The 22846-nt window shown below is 37.2% G+C and overlaps 11 protein-coding genes across 11 annotated transcripts; 9 read left to right on the top strand and 2 right to left on the bottom strand.

The window, feature by feature from the left end:
• The first annotated feature begins 306 nt into the window (after window positions 1–306).
• Window positions 307–717, top strand: LOC133195428 (histone H3). Its single transcript, XM_061331267.1, has one exon. The coding sequence runs from the start codon at window positions 307–309 to the stop codon at window positions 715–717; it is 411 nt and encodes a 136-aa protein (XP_061187251.1).
• Window positions 718–2135: 1418 nt separating this feature from the next.
• Window positions 2136–2447, top strand: LOC133195427 (histone H4). The gene has a single exon (XM_061331266.1). The coding sequence runs from the start codon at window positions 2136–2138 to the stop codon at window positions 2445–2447; it is 312 nt and encodes a 103-aa protein (XP_061187250.1).
• Window positions 2448–3510: 1063 nt separating this feature from the next.
• On the bottom strand, window positions 3511–3882 carry LOC133195426 (histone H2B-like). The gene has a single exon (XM_061331265.1). It carries the CDS (start codon window positions 3880–3882, stop codon window positions 3511–3513), a length of 372 nt encoding a protein of 123 aa, XP_061187249.1.
• A 255-nt stretch (window positions 3883–4137) lies between these two features.
• Window positions 4138–4515, top strand: LOC133195424 (histone H2A). The gene has a single exon (XM_061331264.1). The coding sequence runs from the start codon at window positions 4138–4140 to the stop codon at window positions 4513–4515; it is 378 nt and encodes a 125-aa protein (XP_061187248.1).
• A 2185-nt stretch (window positions 4516–6700) lies between these two features.
• On the top strand, window positions 6701–7288 carry LOC133195423 (histone H1-delta-like). Its single transcript, XM_061331263.1, has one exon. It carries the CDS (start codon window positions 6701–6703, stop codon window positions 7286–7288), a length of 588 nt encoding a protein of 195 aa, XP_061187247.1.
• A 1224-nt stretch (window positions 7289–8512) lies between these two features.
• Window positions 8513–8923, top strand: LOC133195422 (histone H3). Its single transcript, XM_061331262.1, has one exon. The coding sequence runs from the start codon at window positions 8513–8515 to the stop codon at window positions 8921–8923; it is 411 nt and encodes a 136-aa protein (XP_061187246.1).
• A 1419-nt stretch (window positions 8924–10342) lies between these two features.
• On the top strand, window positions 10343–10654 carry LOC133195421 (histone H4). Its single transcript, XM_061331261.1, has one exon. The coding sequence runs from the start codon at window positions 10343–10345 to the stop codon at window positions 10652–10654; it is 312 nt and encodes a 103-aa protein (XP_061187245.1).
• A 1064-nt stretch (window positions 10655–11718) lies between these two features.
• On the bottom strand, window positions 11719–12090 carry LOC133195420 (histone H2B-like). The gene has a single exon (XM_061331259.1). It carries the CDS (start codon window positions 12088–12090, stop codon window positions 11719–11721), a length of 372 nt encoding a protein of 123 aa, XP_061187243.1.
• Window positions 12091–12345: 255 nt separating this feature from the next.
• On the top strand, window positions 12346–12723 carry LOC133195419 (histone H2A). The gene has a single exon (XM_061331258.1). The coding sequence runs from the start codon at window positions 12346–12348 to the stop codon at window positions 12721–12723; it is 378 nt and encodes a 125-aa protein (XP_061187242.1).
• Window positions 12724–14912: 2189 nt separating this feature from the next.
• Window positions 14913–15500, top strand: LOC133195418 (histone H1-delta-like). The gene has a single exon (XM_061331257.1). The coding sequence runs from the start codon at window positions 14913–14915 to the stop codon at window positions 15498–15500; it is 588 nt and encodes a 195-aa protein (XP_061187241.1).
• A 1226-nt stretch (window positions 15501–16726) lies between these two features.
• LOC133195417 (histone H3) lies at window positions 16727–17137 on the top strand. The gene has a single exon (XM_061331256.1). The coding sequence runs from the start codon at window positions 16727–16729 to the stop codon at window positions 17135–17137; it is 411 nt and encodes a 136-aa protein (XP_061187240.1).
• Window positions 17138–22846: the final 5709 nt, after the last annotated feature.

Raw genomic sequence — 22846 nt, 5'->3', positions numbered from 1 at the left:
CATATATATATTTAAAAAAAAAATATTTGACTATATGTATCTGCAGTGAAATCATGTGTCAAAAACCGACTTGATTTTCTTTTTCTTTTGGGGCAATTCTGTGGATTGAAACTACCTACAGACGTAGCCAATGGTCATCTCGTTCACCTGACTAATCGTAGCGAGTGTTACTGCGGGCACCAGCCAATCGACTAAGCCGACTGGTAGACCGCAGCGATTTTCAACTTGAGCTTACAAAGATATATAAGTTCACGGCGCAACACTGCCACTTCATTCATTCGAGTTTGAATAATCTGAGGAGATAGCATGGCACGTACCAAGCAGACGGCACGAAAATCTACAGGAGGCAAGGCCCCCAGAAAACAGCTCGCTACCAAAGCTGCTCGTAAAAGCGCACCAGCCACGGGTGGCGTTAAGAAACCGCATAGATACAGGCCAGGAACTGTCGCCCTCCGTGAAATTCGGAGATACCAGAAGAGCACTGAGCTTCTCATCAGGAAGCTGCCATTCCAGCGCTTGGTCCGGGAAATCGCTCAGGATTTTAAGACCGACTTGCGTTTCCAGAGTTCAGCTGTCATGGCTTTACAGGAAGCAAGCGAAGCTTACCTTGTTGGTCTCTTTGAGGACACCAACCTGTGCGCCATTCACGCCAAGAGAGTAACCATCATGCCCAAAGACATCCAGCTGGCCAGACGTATTCGTGGAGAGCGTGCTTAATTTTAAGCTGTATTTCAAGTCCTAAAGCAAACGGCCGTTTTCACGGCCACCTACATTCTTCGAAAAGATGCCTTCTGTTCAGACGTTGAAACATCTCTGAAAATAATGTTGAATTATTTGGCCGAAATTAATAAATTTTATCAAATTCAGCGAACAATGCCCCCAAATTGGAAAAAAAAAAAAAAAAAAAAAAAAAAAAATGTTGAGACACAATACATCCTTCAGTGAATATATCTGTGCCTTGCATATATATAATTACATAAATTATGAAAGAGCACAATGCTAGACAATTTCATAGTACTATTGTCATCATCAATTTGTTGTAGAAGTTGTCTACACATCTTGAAACTATATTTTGTACAAGTCCATCAACCTGCCCCTCTAGAATACATTCAAGAATTTTGCGAAATAAATTAGAAAATAGCACAATTATTTAAATAGAATATGATGGAATGTGTCGAAGCAAAAAATAATAACAGTATTACAACTTTATCTCATTAGTTCTACAGCTATGCACATATGCGAGTACATGCATTTCAGAACTGCAATTCCGTATTTCATTTATATTCAAAGTATGATTTTTATTGATTTCTAAACAACGTCAAATATAACGATATTCGTTCTAACGTGGCGTGTAATAAAATGAAAAAGGCTCATTTATAAAGCCGGTTTGGTCACTGCTTAAAGTTGCCTTTGAAAATTAACTGAGAAAAGAGGAAATCAAATAAATGATCACATCTATAACTAGATATCATAAATGAATGAGAATCAAAAGTTTCATTCAGCTTCTACATTTTGTATTATTTCGGTGTTATCTGTCACACCCCTTTCCTTTGAATAACTTAATCCCCACCCACCCACCCACGTTTTAATTATCATTCGGCAACAACGGTATTTATTTTGTTAAACTCAAAGCAAAAAATACTGAAATAAAAAAAATAACAACAACAAAACAAAAAATTGTGTATGTTTATCCTAAAAAATTATGATGCTGTCTGTCCTGCTTGATATAATTCCCCTCTCTCTCTTTATCATTTTTATTCATTTTCTGTCATGTTTTTTTTTTTTTTTTTTTTTGTTGTTGTTTTGTATACCAGTTTGTATAAAATGTATATATGTACCTCCACGTACCAATATTTTGGTTTAGGTGAATAAATTGAACATAAACTTGCCTATATGTGAAGAAATTAAAGAATCAAAATTAATTAAATGTGGTTAAAATTCCTGTGGGGCAAGAAATGTAAACATTCCCATCATGCCAAGCTGACCAATCGTAAAGCTTGTCACAATACCGCTTTGGTAACGTTCCGAACTTTTCAAAGCATCGTGCGCTCTCACGGGTCCTCAATTTGGACTATAAATTAGGCAATTACGCATGATCAGTTCATCAGAACAGTACTACTGACTGAACTTATAACATGTCTGGACGTGGCAAAGGAGGAAAAGGTCTTGGAAAAGGAGGCGCTAAGCGACACAGAAAAGTCTTGAGAGACAACATCCAGGGTATCACCAAGCCAGCCATACGCCGTCTTGCTCGCCGTGGTGGTGTCAAACGTATTTCCGGTCTCATCTACGAGGAAACTCGTGGAGTTCTTAAGGTTTTCTTGGAGAACGTGATCCGAGATGCTGTAACCTACACGGAGCATGCCAAGAGAAAGACCGTCACAGCTATGGACGTGGTCTACGCCTTGAAACGCCAAGGACGCACCCTGTACGGATTTGGAGGCTAAAGAATTCAGTTTGACAGTCAAGACAGAAGTTTAAAACAAACACAAACGGCCGTTATCACGGCCACCCAAATTTTTCGAAAAGATGCCTCTAAAACATCGTTAAGACAGACATTTACTTACTGAGTACTTGTTATACAGATATTCACTGTACAAAGTTGAATACAGAATGGTTGTAAGTGGTAAAATAAATACACAACAATAACAGAGTAAGACCCTTTATGTCGTAATATTTCCTCAAAACTATATACAGAGCAACAAATATGTATTGAATTTAGGTTTGGACAAGAAATATTGAATAAACACACACAAACAGTATATATTATTTAATTTTTTTTTATTATTATAATCATATATTAAAATAATAATGCTGCTGTCTTGAGTATTATTTTGAGGGATCGATCTACCGACAATGACAGGTACCAACTGGCGCTGAGTGACATGCTTTTTTTTCTTGTTTAACAATTATGACTAATGTTAGACAATTAATTGTCAATGTATAATTATCGCATTTTGGTCATTGCACTTTTATTGATGTATAATTACTGATTGAAAATTCCAATATGTCAATGTCAAAGAAAGGGGAGGGGGGGGGTCTTGAATTTATTTATCTGTTTCATTGATATTAGCTGAATTGAGATACTTTATTATCAATTATATAATGTACGCTGATAATTAATTCAGTATACAGAGGACAAATGAACCAGGATTTTGTGTACATCAGATGGACCTCGCATGCTTGTATTTTATTTATATTTGAAGATACAGTTATTTCAGATATATGCTTGGTTGTACATTCAAGTTATTTGTGAATAAAATTTGGCTCTCATTCATATAATAATACCTACTTGTATTTCTTTATTTATCCTACTTCTGTTATTATAATCAGTTGTAAACAATGTGGGATTTTTATACGTTTGCCACTTTTACGAGCACATGCATTCACATTGTAACACTCGTACATATTATTTGTGTCTCAATAACGCATGTAATATGAAGGTATCTTTTCTAAAAAATTAGTTGGCCCTTAAAAGGGCCGTTTGGTGTGTGTACTTGCAAAATGAGATTATTTGCTGCTGGTGTACTTGGTGACGGCTTTGGTGCCCTCAGATACGGCGTGCTTGGCCAGTTCACCGGGCAGAAGGAGACGGACAGCAGTCTGGACCTCTCTGCTTGTGATTGTAGATCGCTTGTTGTAGTGGGCCAAACGAGAGGCTTCGGCAGCGATTCTCTCAAAGATATCGTTGACGAAGGAGTTCATTATGCTCATGGCCTTGCTGGAAACACCAGTGTCAGGGTGCACCTGCTTTAGGACTTTGTAGATGTAAATGGCATAAGATTCCCTCCTCCTCTTCCTCCTTTTCTTGTCTGTGCTCCTCGGTGTCTTGGCCTTGGTGACTGCTTTCTTGGCGCCTTTGGATCCGACTTTGGGTGGCATGATCTCAAGTTGACAGGTCAAACTGAAGAGATGAATAAAGTGAAATGGTAAAATTTACTATTTATATGCGAGTAGGAGGAGAAGCTTGTTACGGACCTCCGAGAAAACATTACTTGTTCGGATTTCACCTAAAGGCACAACAGAGCGACGCGTTAATTGGCTGCACCGTTGGATCCGCTTGGTTGTTTAAATTGGTGCGTGCGGGCGTCGCTGGATTATTCGTTGACTGTACACGAAAGAACATAACCGTTAAGAATGTCTGGACGTGGCAAAGGAGGCAAAGTGAAGGGGAAGGCCAAGAGCCGTTCTTCCCGCGCCGGACTGCAGTTCCCCGTGGGTCGTATTCACCGTCTGCTGAGAAAGGGCAACTACGCCGAGAGAGTGGGAGCAGGCGCTCCCGTGTACTTGGCTGCCGTTCTTGAGTACTTGGCCGCAGAAGTCTTGGAGTTGGCAGGCAACGCTGCCCGCGACAACAAAAAGACCAGAATCATTCCCCGTCATCTGCAGCTGGCCATCCGCAACGACGAAGAATTGAACAAACTCCTGTCCGGCGTGACCATCGCGCAGGGTGGTGTCCTGCCCAACATCCAAGCGGTGCTCCTTCCCAAAAAGACACAGAAAGCCGCCAAGTAAAAAGATCCTATAGTTGTGTTGTGTGCAGCACAAAACCAAACGGCCGTTTTCACGGCCACATAAGCTTTTCGAAAAGATACCTACATTACAAACGAGTTGAAACGTAAACAATTATTATAGCTAGAAAATAATAGAAACACACGAATTCAATAATTTTCAACACAGAACAGAGATCAAACATCAAAGAAAGTGTTATATATTTAATGATAAATAAATGTATTAAGTCAATAACAAAAGCAATAAATTTAAAAATTGACTCGCATGTATATTCGTATATGTACGTTTTTTCTTTCTCGTTATAGGCAGTTGAATCCAAACCTTATAGGCCTGCGTACAAATGTTGAATTCTCACTTATTACTTGAATGCTCACTCAACAAAGAGATAAGAAAAGAAAAAAAAAACCCATTTCATTGACCAATTAAGACTAGAAACTGCGGAAATCATCTAACATGGCGATCTAACTTTCAATTTTTTCCTTTAATACAAATATTTTTAAATATGATCATTATTTTATTAACATATTCAAAAGATCTGTAACTCCAGTTAAATCCTTAATGTTTCTTCTTCTTTTTTTTTTCCCCCTCGCTATTGTTTTATATGATGATTATTTAGACAAAATTCCTAATTGATAAAATAGATAAAAGTGATGAATATAAGAATCTCATAAGAATAAGAAGATGTGGTTTATATTATGTCTTGAATGTTCTTATTCAAAAAAGTGTGCTTCCCATAATAAGAGTGAATAAAAGCAACTCGATGCCAGTTTCCGGATACTTACAGTACTAACACAATTAAACACTGGTAGTAAATTTTCTTTCGAATAGACTACCGATGCGAATGACTAAACGACATTTTTTTTAACACTTTACATTTATTGCGATGTCCATCACTGCGCCGTGCAGCACATCTGCATCGTCACGTGACATATAGATGCAGGGAATCATGATCTGCACGTGGAAAGTGTGCAACCAATTTGATGCTTGTATCAATGTATTGTATTGTCTTGTATTATATACTGGTTGTCTTGTTCAACTTGAAAGATATAGATTTTAAATACATTGGCTTTTGACCACATTCTGTTTATTTACATGTACTCAATTATTTGTGTGTGTAAATTACAAGAAACAAATTAATATCAATGAATAAGCTACTCCCATGATTCGCCTTGTTCGTCTCTCTCTGTCTCTCTCTTATGTATAACTACTAATTAAGTGAGTGTTCTACAATTATTAAATACACGCCCTTTTTATGTGATTTTTTTTTTTTTCATGTAATTTACAAGGATGTCAGTTATGTATATTCTTATGATATAATTATACTGAGAAATTCAGACGTTGTACCACCGAATGTGGTACGTTACGTACGGTCTGGATCTTCCCGGTGTCCTCGGTGTTATAATTATAAAGTAGGTGTCATGTATTTAAATATTCGAAAAGAAATTATATGTTGTCCCTTTAAGGGGGTGAACATCCACTGATCTAGAAAGTATATTAGATATATATTTGAACATTCAACAATTTGTGAGATTCCGTGATTTCTCTTCATATGACCCTTTTGTTTGTTTGTTTGTTTGTTTTTTTTTTTGTTGTTTTGTTTTTGTTTTGTTTTTTTTCTCTCCATTTCATATGAAATGCAAGGCACACATCACTATCCATTGTGCGCGTGTTTGTGCCGAATGTTTGCATTTTCATTCGGATTTTAAGTAACATATAAGACAATTGAAAGAAATGTACATGTATGTTTTATCGCATAGCAATGTAGTAAGTACTTCAATCCCTTACTCGTGTTCTATTCCTCTTGTTTTCGTGTTTTAATCAAAATTAGTCGCTTCTGGGCTCCAGGGAACAGCGCATTTTCAGAATCAACAGACAATTCCTCCTTTAAAATGACAGATTAAGAACCTTAAACGGAAACAGTTATGTAGGAAAATATTTCAAGAAAACGCACAGTGACATATTTGAGAAAATTAAGTAAAATTGGGAGGACAATATCGGAAAAATTACAGGTATTGAAACACAAAGTTGGACGAGTTCAATCCTCTACGCTGTCGACAATTGGGGAGTTTTCACGGAGGTCCGCGCTCGCCGCCACTCAAATAAGGCCATCGGCGGAGGTGATTTCATTCATTTCCTTATCGTCGATAACGTCGTTCACATCAGTTGTAGAAAACAGGACAAAAAAATTATGGCAGACGCCGCACCAGCAAAATCCCCCGCCAAGAAGAAGGTTTCCAAACCCAAGACGGTCCCCGCCCATCCCAAGTACATCGAGATGATCAGCGCTGCTGTGGCTGCCCTGAAGGAGCGCGGAGGTTCCTCGAGACAAGCTATTCTCAAGTACATCATGGGCAACTACAAAGTCGGTAATGACGCCTCTAGTGTCAACACCCATCTGAAGATGGCCCTCAAGAACGGAGTCAAGAAGGGAGTTCTCAAACAGGCCAAGGGTACAGGTGCCAGTGGTTCCTTCAAGCTGGGAGAGAAGCCCAAGACGGAGAAGAAACCCAAGACCAAAAAAGTCACCAAACCTAAGGCTGCCAAGCCCAAGAAAACGACCAAACCCAAGAAGACAACCGGGGAGAAAAAGCCAACAGAAAAGAAAAAGGCTGTTAAGAAACCTGCAGCACCCAAGAAGGCCGAGTCTCCCAAGAAGAAAGCAGCTACTAAGTCTCCCAAGAAAGCCAAGGCAGCTCCAAAGCCTACGAAAACCAAAGCGCCCAAGAAAGCCACAGCCAAGAAGTCAAAAACCCCAAAGAAAGCCACCAAGGCGTAGGCTGCCAATTGTCTTAAACCAATTACAAAAGCCCTTTTCAGGGCTACCAACATTTTTAGAAAAGATGCCTCTATTACATACATGTACTAATGGAAACACAAAATGAATAAACAAGAAGTACACTTACCTATTACACATAGTTTATTTGTCTTCGACTGGAAGCAAATTACAAAGTCATGATAATATTAACATGCTGTTTCTGAGAAGAAGAAGAAACAAAAGTCAGTTTTTATTTTGTTTACATACCCTCCCTCAAGTAAATAAAATTTTACTTTTTCCACATCACAACGCCTACGCAAACTATATGGCCATTATTATTAGTGTTATCATTCTAGTATTTTTTTTTCTTTTCTTTTTTTTGAAGTTTTATTATTATTATTAATTTTCTTTATTTTATTTAATTTTATTTATTAATTTATTTTATTTATTTATTTATTATTATTATTATTATTGTTAATATTTTTTTTTCTTTTTTTTCCCCCCCACTTTATTTGGAATCAAATGTGGAACGAATGGAATAAAAGTTCATGCGTACCTATTGAAAGACAGATACATACATTCTTATTCGTTTCATTTATTTATTCTTTTCATTTATTCATTCATTCATTTATTTAATTATTCATTCATTTAATTAATTATTCATTTATTTGTATTATTTGTTTTGTTCTTGTTTTTGCAACAGGGTAATTCCTGTTCATCCTATATGCACCATTCTGATTATCTGCAAGTATCATGATACTTAGTAATATTACTGGGCTTGTTCAGATAATGGTAGGAGGAAATAATGACAAGAAATATATAATATATATTTTTCGAAAATGCATTTTGCTTCAATAACGAATTGAAAATATATGTATATATATATAATAAATAATTCTATTTTCTATTCAATTGACGTTACATTCATCCCCATTATTCACCATATATATTTAAAAAAAAAATATTTGACTATATGTATCTGCAGTGAAATCATGTGTCAAAAACCGACTTGATTTTCTTTTTCTTTTGGGGCAATTCTGTGGATTGAAACTACCTACAGACGTAGCCAATGGTCATCTCGTTCACCTGACTAATCGTAGCGAGTGTTACTGCGGGCACCAGCCAATCGACTAAGCCGACTGGTAGACCGCAGCGATTTTCAACTTGAGCTTACAAAGATATATAAGTTCACGGCGCAACACTGCCACTTCATTCATTCGAGTTTGAATAATCTGAGGAGATAGCATGGCACGTACCAAGCAGACGGCACGAAAATCTACAGGAGGCAAGGCCCCCAGAAAACAGCTCGCTACCAAAGCTGCTCGTAAAAGCGCACCAGCCACGGGTGGCGTTAAGAAACCGCATAGATACAGGCCAGGAACTGTCGCCCTCCGTGAAATTCGGAGATACCAGAAGAGCACTGAGCTTCTCATCAGGAAGCTGCCATTCCAGCGCTTGGTCCGGGAAATCGCTCAGGATTTTAAGACCGACTTGCGTTTCCAGAGTTCAGCTGTCATGGCTTTACAGGAAGCAAGCGAAGCTTACCTTGTTGGTCTCTTTGAGGACACCAACCTGTGCGCCATTCACGCCAAGAGAGTAACCATCATGCCCAAAGACATCCAGCTGGCCAGACGTATTCGTGGAGAGCGTGCTTAATTTTAAGCTGTATTTCAAGTCCTAAAGCAAACGGCCGTTTTCACGGCCACCTACATTCTTCGAAAAGATGCCTTCTGTTCAGACGTTGAAACATCTCTGAAAATAATGTTGAATTATTTGGCCGAAATTAATAAATTTTATCAAATTCAGCGAACAATGCCCCCAAATTGGAAAAAAAAAAAAAAAAAAAAAAAAAAAAAAATGTTGAGACACAATACATCCTTCAGTGAATATATCTGTGCCTTGCATATATATAATTACATAAATTATGAAAGAGCACAATGCTAGACAATTTCATAGTACTATTGTCATCATCAATTTGTTGTAGAAGTTGTCTACACATCTTGAAACTATATTTTGTACAAGTCCATCAACCTGCCCCTCTAGAATACATTCAAGAATTTTGCGAAATAAATTAGAAAATAGCACAATTATTTAAATAGAATATGATGGAATGTGTCGAAGCAAAAAATAATAACAGTATTACAACTTTATCTCATTAGTTCTACAGCTATGCACATATGCGAGTACATGCATTTCAGAACTGCAATTCCGTATTTCATTTATATTCAAAGTATGATTTTTATTGATTTCTAAACAACGTCAAATATAACGATATTCGTTCTAACGTGGCGTGTAATAAAATGAAAAAGGCTCATTTATAAAGCCGGTTTGGTCACTGCTTAAAGTTGCCTTTGAAAATTAACTGAGAAAAGAGGAAATCAAATAAATGATCACATCTATAACTAGATATCATAAATGAATGAGAATCAAAAGTTTCATTCAGCTTCTACATTTTGTATTATTTCGGTGTTATCTGTCACACCCCTTTCCTTTGAATAACTTAATCCCCACCCACCCACCCACGTTTTAATTATCATTCGGCAACAACGGTATTTATTTTGTTAAACTCAAAGCAAAAAATACTGAAATAAAAAAAATAACAACAACAAAACAAAAAATTGTGTATGTTTATCCTAAAAAATTATGATGCTGTCTGTCCTGCTTGATATAATTCCCCTCTCTCTCTTTATCATTTTTATTCATTTTCTGTCATGTTTTTTTTTTTTTTTTTTTTGTTGTTGTTTTGTATACCAGTTTGTATAAAATGTATATATGTACCTCCACGTACCAATATTTTGGTTTAGGTGAATAAATTGAACATAAACTTGCCTATATGTGAAGAAATTAAAGAATCAAAATTAATTAAATGTGGTTAAAATTCCTGTGGGGCAAGAAATGTAAACATTCCCATCATGCCAAGCTGACCAATCGTAAAGCTTGTCACAATACCGCTTTGGTAACGTTCCGAACTTTTCAAAGCATCGTGCGCTCTCACGGGTCCTCAATTTGGACTATAAATTAGGCAATTACGCATGATCAGTTCATCAGAACAGTACTACTGACTGAACTTATAACATGTCTGGACGTGGCAAAGGAGGAAAAGGTCTTGGAAAAGGAGGCGCTAAGCGACACAGAAAAGTCTTGAGAGACAACATCCAGGGTATCACCAAGCCAGCCATACGCCGTCTTGCTCGCCGTGGTGGTGTCAAACGTATTTCCGGTCTCATCTACGAGGAAACTCGTGGAGTTCTTAAGGTTTTCTTGGAGAACGTGATCCGAGATGCTGTAACCTACACGGAGCATGCCAAGAGAAAGACCGTCACAGCTATGGACGTGGTCTACGCCTTGAAACGCCAAGGACGCACCCTGTACGGATTTGGAGGCTAAAGAATTCAGTTTGACAGTCAAGACAGAAGTTTAAAACAAACACAAACGGCCGTTATCACGGCCACCCAAATTTTTCGAAAAGATGCCTCTAAAACATCGTTAAGACAGACATTTACTTACTGAGTACTTGTTATACAGATATTCACTGTACAAAGTTGAATACAGAATGGTTGTAAGTGGTAAAATAAATACACAACAATAACAGAGTAAGACCCTTTATGTCGTAATATTTCCTCAAAACTATATACAGAGCAACAAATATGTATTGAATTTAGGTTTGGACAAGAAATATTGAATAAACACACACAAACAGTATATATTATTTAATTTTTTTTTATTATTATAATCATATATTAAAATAATAATGCTGCTGTCTTGAGTATTATTTTGAGGGATCGATCTACCGACAATGACAGGTACCAACTGGCGCTGAGTGACATGCTTTTTTTTCTTGTTTAACAATTATGACTAATGTTAGACAATTAATTGTCAATGTATAATTATCGCATTTTGGTCATTGCACTTTTATTGATGTATAATTACTGATTGAAAATTCCAATATGTCAATGTCAAAGAAAGGGGAGGGGGGGGGGTCTTGAATTTATTTATCTGTTTCATTGATATTAGCTGAATTGAGATACTTTATTATCAATTATATAATGTACGCTGATAATTAATTCAGTATACAGAGGACAAATGAACCAGGATTTTGTGTACATCAGATGGACCTCGCATGCTTGTATTTTATTTATATTTGAAGATACAGTTATTTCAGATATATGCTTGGTTGTACATTCAAGTTATTTGTGAATAAAATTTGGCTCTCATTCATATAATAATACCTACTTGTATTTCTTTATTTATCCTACTTCTGTTATTATAATCAGTTGTAAACAATGTGGGATTTTTATACGTTTGCCACTTTTACGAGCACATGCATTCACATTGTAACACTCGTACATATTATTTGTGTCTCAATAACGCATGTAATATGAAGGTATCTTTTCTAAAAAATTAGTTGGCCCTTAAAAGGGCCGTTTGGTGTGTGTACTTGCAAAATGAGATTATTTGCTGCTGGTGTACTTGGTGACGGCTTTGGTGCCCTCAGATACGGCGTGCTTGGCCAGTTCACCGGGCAGAAGGAGACGGACAGCAGTCTGGACCTCTCTGCTTGTGATTGTAGATCGCTTGTTGTAGTGGGCCAAACGAGAGGCTTCGGCAGCGATTCTCTCAAAGATATCGTTGACGAAGGAGTTCATTATGCTCATGGCCTTGCTGGAAACACCAGTGTCAGGGTGCACCTGCTTTAGGACTTTGTAGATGTAAATGGCATAAGATTCCCTCCTCCTCTTCCTCCTTTTCTTGTCTGTGCTCCTCGGTGTCTTGGCCTTGGTGACTGCTTTCTTGGCGCCTTTGGATCCGACTTTGGGTGGCATGATCTCAAGTTGACAGGTCAAACTGAAGAGATGAATAAAGTGAAATGGTAAAATTTACTATTTATATGCGAGTAGGAGGAGAAGCTTGTTACGGACCTCCGAGAAAACATTACTTGTTCGGATTTCACCTAAAGGCACAACAGAGCGACGCGTTAATTGGCTGCACCGTTGGATCCGCTTGGTTGTTTAAATTGGTGCGTGCGGGCGTCGCTGGATTATTCGTTGACTGTACACGAAAGAACATAACCGTTAAGAATGTCTGGACGTGGCAAAGGAGGCAAAGTGAAGGGGAAGGCCAAGAGCCGTTCTTCCCGCGCCGGACTGCAGTTCCCCGTGGGTCGTATTCACCGTCTGCTGAGAAAGGGCAACTACGCCGAGAGAGTGGGAGCAGGCGCTCCCGTGTACTTGGCTGCCGTTCTTGAGTACTTGGCCGCAGAAGTCTTGGAGTTGGCAGGCAACGCTGCCCGCGACAACAAAAAGACCAGAATCATTCCCCGTCATCTGCAGCTGGCCATCCGCAACGACGAAGAATTGAACAAACTCCTGTCCGGCGTGACCATCGCGCAGGGTGGTGTCCTGCCCAACATCCAAGCGGTGCTCCTTCCCAAAAAGACACAGAAAGCCGCCAAGTAAAAAGATCCTATAGTTGTGTTGTGTGCAGCACAAAACCAAACGGCCGTTTTCACGGCCACATAAGCTTTTCGAAAAGATACCTACATTACAAACGAGTTGAAACGTAAACAATTATTATAGCTAGAAAATAATAGAAACACACGAATTCAATAATTTTCAACACAGAACAGAGATCAAACATCAAAGAAAGTGTTATATATTTAATGATAAATAAATGTATTAAGTCAATAACAAAAGCAATAAATTTAAAAATTGACTCGCATGTATATTCGTATATGTACGTTTTTTCTTTCTCGTTATAGGCAGTTGAATCCAAACCTTATAGGCCTGCGTACAAATGTTGAATTCTCACTTATTACTTGAATGCTCACTCAACAAAGAGATAAGAAAAGAAAAAAAAAACCCATTTCATTGACCAATTAAGACTAGAAACTGCGGAAATCATCTAACATGGCGATCTAACTTTCAATTTTTTCCTTTAATACAAATATTTTTAAATATGATCATTATTTTATTAACATATTCAAAAGATCTGTAACTCCAGTTAAATCCTTAATGTTTCTTCTTCTTTTTTTTTTCCCCCTCGCTATTGTTTTATATGATGATTATTTAGACAAAATTCCTAATTGATAAAATAGATAAAAGTGATGAATATAAGAATCAATCTCATAAGAATAAGAAGATGTGGTTTATATTATGTCTTGAATGTTCTTATTCAAAAAAGTGTGCTTCCCATAATAAGAGTGAATAAAAGCAACTCGATGCCAGTTTCCGGATACTTACAGTACTAACACAATTAAACACTGGTAGTAAATTTTCTTTCGAATAGACTACCGATGCGAATGACTAAACGACATTTTTTTTAACACTTTACATTTATTGCGATGTCCATCACTGCGCCGTGCAGCACATCTGCATCGTCACGTGACATATAGATGCAGGGAATCATGATCTGCACGTGGAAAGTGTGCAACCAATTTGATGCTTGTATCAATGTATTGTATTGTCTTGTATTATATACTGGTTGTCTTGTTCAACTTGAAAGATATAGATTTTAAATACATTGGCTTTTGACCACATTCTGTTTATTTACATGTACTCAATTATTTGTGTGTGTAAATTACAAGAAACAAATTAATATCAATGAATAAGCTACTCCCATGATTCGCCTTGTTCGTCTCTCTCTGTCTCTCTCTTATGTATAACTACTAATTAAGTGAGTGTTCTACAATTATTAAATACACGCCCTTTTTATGTGATTTTTTTTTTTTTCATGTAATTTACAAGGATGTCAGTTATGTATATTCTTATGATATAATTATACTGAGAAATTCAGACGTTGTACCACCGAATGTGGTACGTTACGTACGGTCTGGATCTTCCCGGTGTCCTCGGTGTTATAATTATAAAGTAGGTGTCATGTATTTAAATATTCGAAAAGAAATTATATGTTGTCCCTTTAAGGGGGTGAACATCCACTGATCTAGAAAGTATATTAGATATATATTTGAACATTCAACAATTTGTGAGATTCCGTGATTTCTCTTCATATGACCCTTTTGTTTGTTTGTTTGTTTGTTTTTTTTTTTGTTGTTTTGTTTTTGTTTTGTTTTTTTTCTCTCCATTTCATATGAAATGCAAGGCACACATCACTATCCATTGTGCGCGTGTTTGTGCCGAATGTTTGCATTTTCATTCGGATTTTAAGTAACATATAAGACAATTGAAAGAAATGTACATGTATGTTTTATCGCATAGCAATGTAGTAAGTACTTCAATCCCTTACTCGTGTTCTATTCCTCTTGTTTTCGTGTTTTAATCAAAATTAGTCGCTTCTGGGCTCCAGGGAACAGCGCATTTTCAGAATCAACAGACAATTCCTCCTTTAAAATGACAGATTAAGAACCTTAAACGGAAACAGTTATGTAGGAAAATATTTCAAGAAAACGCACAGTGACATATTTGAGAAAATTAAGTAAAATTGGGAGGACAATATCGGAAAAATTACAGGTATTGAAACACAAAGTTGGACGAGTTCAATCCTCTACGCTGTCGACAATTGGGGAGTTTTCACGGAGGTCCGCGCTCGCCGCCACTCAAATAAGGCCATCGGCGGAGGTGATTTCATTCATTTCCTTATCGTCGATAACGTCGTTCACATCAGTTGTAGAAAACAGGACAAAAAAATTATGGCAGACGCCGCACCAGCAAAATCCCCCGCCAAGAAGAAGGTTTCCAAACCCAAGACGGTCCCCGCCCATCCCAAGTACATCGAGATGATCAGCGCTGCTGTGGCTGCCCTGAAGGAGCGCGGAGGTTCCTCGAGACAAGCTATTCTCAAGTACATCATGGGCAACTACAAAGTCGGTAATGACGCCTCTAGTGTCAACACCCATCTGAAGATGGCCCTCAAGAACGGAGTCAAGAAGGGAGTTCTCAAACAGGCCAAGGGTACAGGTGCCAGTGGTTCCTTCAAGCTGGGAGAGAAGCCCAAGACGGAGAAGAAACCCAAGACCAAAAAAGTCACCAAACCTAAGGCTGCCAAGCCCAAGAAAACGACCAAACCCAAGAAGACAACCGGGGAGAAAAAGCCAACAGAAAAGAAAAAGGCTGTTAAGAAACCTGCAGCACCCAAGAAGGCCGAGTCTCCCAAGAAGAAAGCAGCTACTAAGTCTCCCAAGAAAGCCAAGGCAGCTCCAAAGCCTACGAAAACCAAAGCGCCCAAGAAAGCCACAGCCAAGAAGTCAAAAACCCCAAAGAAAGCCACCAAGGCGTAGGCTGCCAATTGTCTTAAACCAATTACAAAAGCCCTTTTCAGGGCTACCAACATTTTTAGAAAAGATGCCTCTATTACATACATGTACTAATGGAAACACAAAATGAATAAACAAGAAGTACACTTACCTATTACACATAGTTTATTTGTCTTCGACTGGAAGCAAATTACAAAGTCATGATAATATTAACATGCTGTTTCTGAGAAGAAGAAGAAACAAAAGTCAGTTTTTATTTTGTTTACATACCCTCCCTCAAGTAAATAAAATTTTACTTTTTCCACATCACAACGCCTACGCAAACTATATGGCCATTATTATTAGTGTTATCATTCTAGTATTTTTTTTTCTTTTCTTTTTTTTGAAGTTTTATTATTATTATTAATTTTCTTTATTTTATTTAATTTTATTTATTAATTTATTTTATTTATTTATTTATTATTATTATTATTATTGTTAATATTTTTTTTTCTTTTTTTTCCCCCCCACTTTATTTGGAATCAAATGTGGAACGAATGGAATAAAAGTTCATGCGTACCTATTGAAAGACAGATACATACATTCTTATTCGTTTCATTTATTTATTCTTTTCATTTATTCATTCATTCATTTATTTAATTATTCATTCATTTAATTAATTATTCATTTATTTGTATTATTTGTTTTGTTCTTGTTTTTGCAACAGGGTAATTCCTGTTCATCCTATATGCACCATTCTGATTATCTGCAAGTATCATGATACTTAGTAATATTACTGGGCTTGTTCAGATAATGGTAGGAGGAAATAATGACAAGAAATATATAATATATATTTTTCGAAAATGCATTTTGCTTCAATAACGAATTGAAAATATATGTATATATATATAATAAATAATTCTATTTTCTATTCAATTGACGTTACATTCATCCCCATTATTCACCATATATATATTTAAAAAAAAAATATTTGACTATATGTATCTGCAGTGAAATCATGTGTCAAAAACCGACTTGATTTTCTTTTTCTTTTGGGGCAATTCTGTGGATTGAAACTACCTACAGACGTAGCCAATGGTCATCTCGTTCACCTGACTAATCGTAGCGAGTGTTACTGCGGGCACCAGCCAATCGACTAAGCCGACTGGTAGACCGCAGCGATTTTCAACTTGAGCTTACAAAGATATATAAGTTCACGGCGCAACACTGCCACTTCATTCATTCGAGTTTGAATAATCTGAGGAGATAGCATGGCACGTACCAAGCAGACGGCACGAAAATCTACAGGAGGCAAGGCCCCCAGAAAACAGCTCGCTACCAAAGCTGCTCGTAAAAGCGCACCAGCCACGGGTGGCGTTAAGAAACCGCATAGATACAGGCCAGGAACTGTCGCCCTCCGTGAAATTCGGAGATACCAGAAGAGCACTGAGCTTCTCATCAGGAAGCTGCCATTCCAGCGCTTGGTCCGGGAAATCGCTCAGGATTTTAAGACCGACTTGCGTTTCCAGAGTTCAGCTGTCATGGCTTTACAGGAAGCAAGCGAAGCTTACCTTGTTGGTCTCTTTGAGGACACCAACCTGTGCGCCATTCACGCCAAGAGAGTAACCATCATGCCCAAAGACATCCAGCTGGCCAGACGTATTCGTGGAGAGCGTGCTTAATTTTAAGCTGTATTTCAAGTCCTAAAGCAAACGGCCGTTTTCACGGCCACCTACATTCTTCGAAAAGATGCCTTCTGTTCAGACGTTGAAACATCTCTGAAAATAATGTTGAATTATTTGGCCGAAATTAATAAATTTTATCAAATTCAGCGAACAATGCCCCCAAATTGGAAAAAAAAAAAAAAAAAAAAAAAAAAAAAAATGTTGAGACACAATACATCCTTCAGTGAATATATCTGTGCCTTGCATATATATAATTACATAAATTATGAAAGAGCACAATGCTAGACAATTTCATAGTACTATTGTCATCATCAATTTGTTGTAGAAGTTGTCTACACATCTTGAAACTATATTTTGTACAAGTCCATCAACCTGCCCCTCTAGAATACATTCAAGAATTTTGCGAAATAAATTAGAAAATAGCACAATTATTTAAATAGAATATGATGGAATGTGTCGAAGCAAAAAATAATAACAGTATTACAACTTTATCTCATTAGTTCTACAGCTATGCACATATGCGAGTACATGCATTTCAGAACTGCAATTCCGTATTTCATTTATATTCAAAGTATGATTTTTATTGATTTCTAAACAACGTCAAATATAACGATATTCGTTCTAACGTGGCGTGTAATAAAATGAAAAAGGCTCATTTATAAAGCCGGTTTGGTCACTGCTTAAAGTTGCCTTTGAAAATTAACCGAGAAAAGAGGAAATCAAATAAATGATCACATCTATAACTAGATATCATAAATGAATGAGAATCAAAAGTTTCATTCAGCTTCTACATTTTGTATTATTTCGGTGTTATCTGTCACACCCCTTTCCTTTGAATAACTTAATCCCCACCCACCCACCCACGTTTTAATTATCATTCGGCAACAACGGTATTTATTTTGTTAAACTCAAAGCAAAAAATACTGAAATAAAAAAAATAACAACAACAAAACAAAAAATTGTGTATGTTTATCCTAAAAAATTATGATGCTGTCTGTCCTGCTTGATATAATTCCCCTCTCTCTCTTTATCATTTTTATTCATTTTCTGTCATGTTTTTTTTTTTTTTTTTTTGTTGTTGTTTTGTATACCAGTTTGTATAAAATGTATATATGTACCTCCACGTACCAATATTTTGGTTTAGGTGAATAAATTGAACATAAACTTGCCTATATGTGAAGAAATTAAAGAATCAAAATTAATTAAATGTGGTTAAAATTCCTGTGGGGCAAGAAATGTAAACATTCCCATCATGCCAAGCTGACCAATCGTAAAGCTTGTCACAATACCGCTTTGGTAACGTTCCGAACTTTTCAAAGCATCGTGCGCTCTCACGGGTCCTCAATTTGGACTATAAATTAGGCAATTACGCATGATCAGTTCATCAGAACAGTACTACTGACTGAACTTATAACATGTCTGGACGTGGCAAAGGAGGAAAAGGTCTTGGAAAAGGAGGCGCTAAGCGACACAGAAAAGTCTTGAGAGACAACATCCAGGGTATCACCAAGCCAGCCATACGCCGTCTTGCTCGCCGTGGTGGTGTCAAACGTATTTCCGGTCTCATCTACGAGGAAACTCGTGGAGTTCTTAAGGTTTTCTTGGAGAACGTGATCCGAGATGCTGTAACCTACACGGAGCATGCCAAGAGAAAGACCGTCACAGCTATGGACGTGGTCTACGCCTTGAAACGCCAAGGACGCACCCTGTACGGATTTGGAGGCTAAAGAATTCAGTTTGACAGTCAAGACAGAAGTTTAAAACAAACACAAACGGCCGTTATCACGGCCACCCAAATTTTTCGAAAAGATGCCTCTAAAACATCGTTAAGACAGACATTTACTTACTGAGTACTTGTTATACAGATATTCACTGTACAAAGTTGAATACAGAATGGTTGTAAGTGGTAAAATAAATACACAACAATAACAGAGTAAGACCCTTTATGTCGTAATATTTCCTCAAAACTATATACAGAGCAACAAATATGTATTGAATTTAGGTTTGGACAAGAAATATTGAATAAACACACACAAACAGTATATATTATTTAATTTTTTTTTATTATTATAATCATATATTAAAATAATAATGCTGCTGTCTTGAGTATTATTTTGAGGGATCGATCTACCGACAATGACAGGTACCAACTGGCGCTGAGTGACATGCTTTTTTTTCTTGTTTAACAATTATGACTAATGTTAGACAATTAATTGTCAATGTATAATTATCGCATTTTGGTCATTGCACTTTTATTGATGTATAATTACTGATTGAAAATTCCAATATGTCAATGTCAAAGAAAGGGGAGGGGGGGGGGGGTCTTGAATTTATTTATCTGTTTCATTGATATTAGCTGAATTGAGATACTTTATTATCAATTATATAATGTACGCTGATAATTAATTCAGTATATGAGGACAAATGAACCAGGATTTTGTGTACATCAGATGGACCTCGCATGCTTGTATTTTATTTATATTTGAAGATACAGTTATTTCAGATATATGCTTGGTTGTACATTCAAGTTATTTGTGAATAAAATTTGGCTCTCATTCATATAATAATACCTACTTGTATTTCTTTATTTATCCTACTTCTGTTATTATAATCAGTTGTAAACAATGTGGGATTTTTATACGTTTGCCACTTTTACGAGCACATGCATTCACATTGTAACACTCGTACATATTATTTGTGTCTCAATAACGCATGTAATATGAAGGTATCTTTTCTAAAAAATTAGTTGGCCCTTAAAAGGGCCGTTTGGTGTGTGTACTTGCAAAATGAGATTATTTGCTGCTGGTGTACTTGGTGACGGCTTTGGTGCCCTCAGATACGGCGTGCTTGGCCAGTTCACCGGGCAGAAGGAGACGGACAGCAGTCTGGACCTCTCTGCTTGTGATTGTAGATCGCTTGTTGTAGTGGGCCAAACGAGAGGCTTCGGCAGCGATTCTCTCAAAGATATCGTTGACGAAGGAGTTCATTATGCTCATGGCCTTGCTGGAAACACCAGTGTCAGGGTGCACCTGCTTTAGGACTTTGTAGATGTAAATGGCATAAGATTCCCTCCTCCTCTTCCTCCTTTTCTTGTCTGTGCTCCTCGGTGTCTTGGCCTTGGTGACTGCTTTCTTGGCGCCTTTGGATCCGACTTTGGGTGGCATGATCTCAAGTTGACAGGTCAAACTGAAGAGATGAATAAAGTGAAATGGTAAAATTTACTATTTATATGCGAGTAGGAGGAGAAGCTTGTTACGGACCTCCGAGAAAACATTACTTGTTCGGATTTCACCTAAAGGCACAACAGAGCGACGCGTTAATTGGCTGCACCGTTGGATCCGCTTGGTTGTTTAAATTGGTGCGTGCGGGCGTCGCTGGATTATTCGTTGACTGTACACGAAAGAACATAACCGTTAAGAATGTCTGGACGTGGCAAAGGAGGCAAAGTGAAGGGGAAGGCCAAGAGCCGTTCTTCCCGCGCCGGACTGCAGTTCCCCGTGGGTCGTATTCACCGTCTGCTGAGAAAGGGCAACTACGCCGAGAGAGTGGGAGCAGGCGCTCCCGTGTACTTGGCTGCCGTTCTTGAGTACTTGGCCGCAGAAGTCTTGGAGTTGGCAGGCAACGCTGCCCGCGACAACAAAAAGACCAGAATCATTCCCCGTCATCTGCAGCTGGCCATCCGCAACGACGAAGAATTGAACAAACTCCTGTCCGGCGTGACCATCGCGCAGGGTGGTGTCCTGCCCAACATCCAAGCGGTGCTCCTTCCCAAAAAGACACAGAAAGCCGCCAAGTAAAAAGATCCTATAGTTGTGTTGTGTGCAGCACAAAACCAAACGGCCGTTTTCACGGCCACATAAGCTTTTCGAAAAGATACCTACATTACAAACGAGTTGAAACGTAAACAATTATTATAGCTAGAAAATAATAGAAACACACGAATTCAATAATTTTCAACACAGAACAGAGATCAAACATCAAAGAAAGTGTTATATATTTAATGATAAATAAATGTATTAAGTCAATAACAAAAGCAATAAATTTAAAAATTGACTCGCATGTATATTCGTATATGTACGTTTTTTCTTTCTCGTTATAGGCAGTTGAATCCAAACCTTATAGGCCTGCGTACAAATGTTGAATTCTCACTTATTACTTGAATGCTCACTCAACAAAGAGATAAGAAAAGAAAAAAAAAACCCATTTCATTGACCAATTAAGACTAGAAACTGCGGAAATCATCTAACATGGCGATCTAACTTTCAATTTTTTCCTTTAATACAAATATTTTTAAATATGATCATTATTTTATTAACATATTCAAAAGATCTGTAACTCCAGTTAAATCCTTAATGTTTCTTCTTCTTTTTTTTTTCCCCCTCGCTATTGTTTTATATGATGATTATTTAGACAAAATTCCTAATTGATAAAATAGATAAAAGTGATGAATATAAGAATCTCATAAGAATAAGAAGATGTGGTTTATATTATGTCTTGAATGTTCTTATTCAAAAAAGTGTGCTTCCCATAATAAGAGTGAATAAAAGCAACTCGATGCCAGTTTCCGGATACTTACAGTACTAACACAATTAAACACTGGTAGTAAATTTTCTTTCGAATAGACTACCGATGCGAATGACTAAACGACATTTTTTTTAACACTTTACATTTATTGCGATGTCCATCACTGCGCCGTGCAGCACATCTGCATCGTCACGTGACATATAGATGCAGGGAATCATGATCTGCACGTGGAAAGTGTGCAACCAATTTGATGCTTGTATCAATGTATTGTATTGTCTTGTATTATATACTGGTTGTCTTGTTCAACTTGAAAGATATAGATTTTAAATACATTGGCTTTTGACCACATTCTGTTTATTTACATGTACTCAATTATTTGTGTGTGTAAATTACAAGAAACAAATTAATATCAATGAATAAGCTACTCCCATGATTCGCCTTGTTCGTCTCTCTCTGTCTCTCTCTTATGTATAACTACTAATTAAGTGAGTGTTCTACAATTATTAAATACACGCCCTTTTTATGTGATTTTTTTTTTTTTTCATGTAATTTACAAGGATGTCAGTTATGTATATTCTTATGATATAATTATACTGAGAAATTCAGACGTTGTACCACCGAATGTGGTACGTTACGTACGGTCTGGATCTTCCCGGTGTCCTCGGTGTTATAATTATAAAGTAGGTGTCATGTATTTAAATATTCGAAAAGAAATTATATGTTGTCCCTTTAAGGGGGTGAACATCCACTGATCTAGAAAGTATATTAGATATATATTTGAACATTCAACAATTTGTGAGATTCCGTGATTTCTCTTCATATGACCCTTTTGTTTGTTTGTTTGTTTGTTTTTTTTTTTGTTGTTTTGTTTTTGTTTTGTTTTTTTTCTCTCCATTTCATATGAAATGCAAGGCACACATCACTATCCATTGTGCGCGTGTTTGTGCCGAATGTTTGCATTTTCATTCGGATTTTAAGTAACATATAAGACAATTGAAAGAAATGTACATGTATGTTTTATCGCATAGCAATGTAGTAAGTACTTCAATCCCTTACTCGTGTTCTATTCCTCTTGTTTTCGTGTTTTAATCAAAATTAGTCGCTTCTGGGCTCCAGGGAACAGCGCATTTTCAGAATCAACAGACAATTCCTCCTTTAAAATGACAGATTAAGAACCTTAAA

Source organism: Saccostrea echinata, unplaced genomic scaffold, assembly GCF_033153115.1.
Source record: "Saccostrea echinata isolate AGI-Se365-2 ecotype Australia unplaced genomic scaffold, CSIRO_AGI_Sech_v1 ptg000029l, whole genome shotgun sequence".
Lineage (NCBI taxonomy): Eukaryota > Metazoa > Mollusca > Bivalvia > Ostreida > Ostreidae > Saccostrea > Saccostrea echinata.
The sequence above is the reverse complement of the archived record's forward strand: the minus strand, read 5'-3'. Positions and strand labels throughout refer to the sequence as shown.

Bases quoted from the DNA above. Each gene is read 5' to 3' on its own strand.
- LOC133195428 (XM_061331267.1), top strand. From the start codon at position 307: ATGGCACGTACCAAGCAGACGGCACGAAAATCTACAGGAGGCAAGGCC.
- LOC133195427 (XM_061331266.1), top strand. From the start codon at position 2,136: ATGTCTGGACGTGGCAAAGGAGGAAAAGGTCTTGGAAAAGGAGGCGCT.
- LOC133195426 (XM_061331265.1), bottom strand. From the start codon at position 3,882: ATGCCACCCAAAGTCGGATCCAAAGGCGCCAAGAAAGCAGTCACCAAG.
- LOC133195424 (XM_061331264.1), top strand. From the start codon at position 4,138: ATGTCTGGACGTGGCAAAGGAGGCAAAGTGAAGGGGAAGGCCAAGAGC.
- LOC133195423 (XM_061331263.1), top strand. From the start codon at position 6,701: ATGGCAGACGCCGCACCAGCAAAATCCCCCGCCAAGAAGAAGGTTTCC.
- LOC133195422 (XM_061331262.1), top strand. From the start codon at position 8,513: ATGGCACGTACCAAGCAGACGGCACGAAAATCTACAGGAGGCAAGGCC.
- LOC133195421 (XM_061331261.1), top strand. From the start codon at position 10,343: ATGTCTGGACGTGGCAAAGGAGGAAAAGGTCTTGGAAAAGGAGGCGCT.
- LOC133195420 (XM_061331259.1), bottom strand. From the start codon at position 12,090: ATGCCACCCAAAGTCGGATCCAAAGGCGCCAAGAAAGCAGTCACCAAG.
- LOC133195419 (XM_061331258.1), top strand. From the start codon at position 12,346: ATGTCTGGACGTGGCAAAGGAGGCAAAGTGAAGGGGAAGGCCAAGAGC.
- LOC133195418 (XM_061331257.1), top strand. From the start codon at position 14,913: ATGGCAGACGCCGCACCAGCAAAATCCCCCGCCAAGAAGAAGGTTTCC.
- LOC133195417 (XM_061331256.1), top strand. From the start codon at position 16,727: ATGGCACGTACCAAGCAGACGGCACGAAAATCTACAGGAGGCAAGGCC.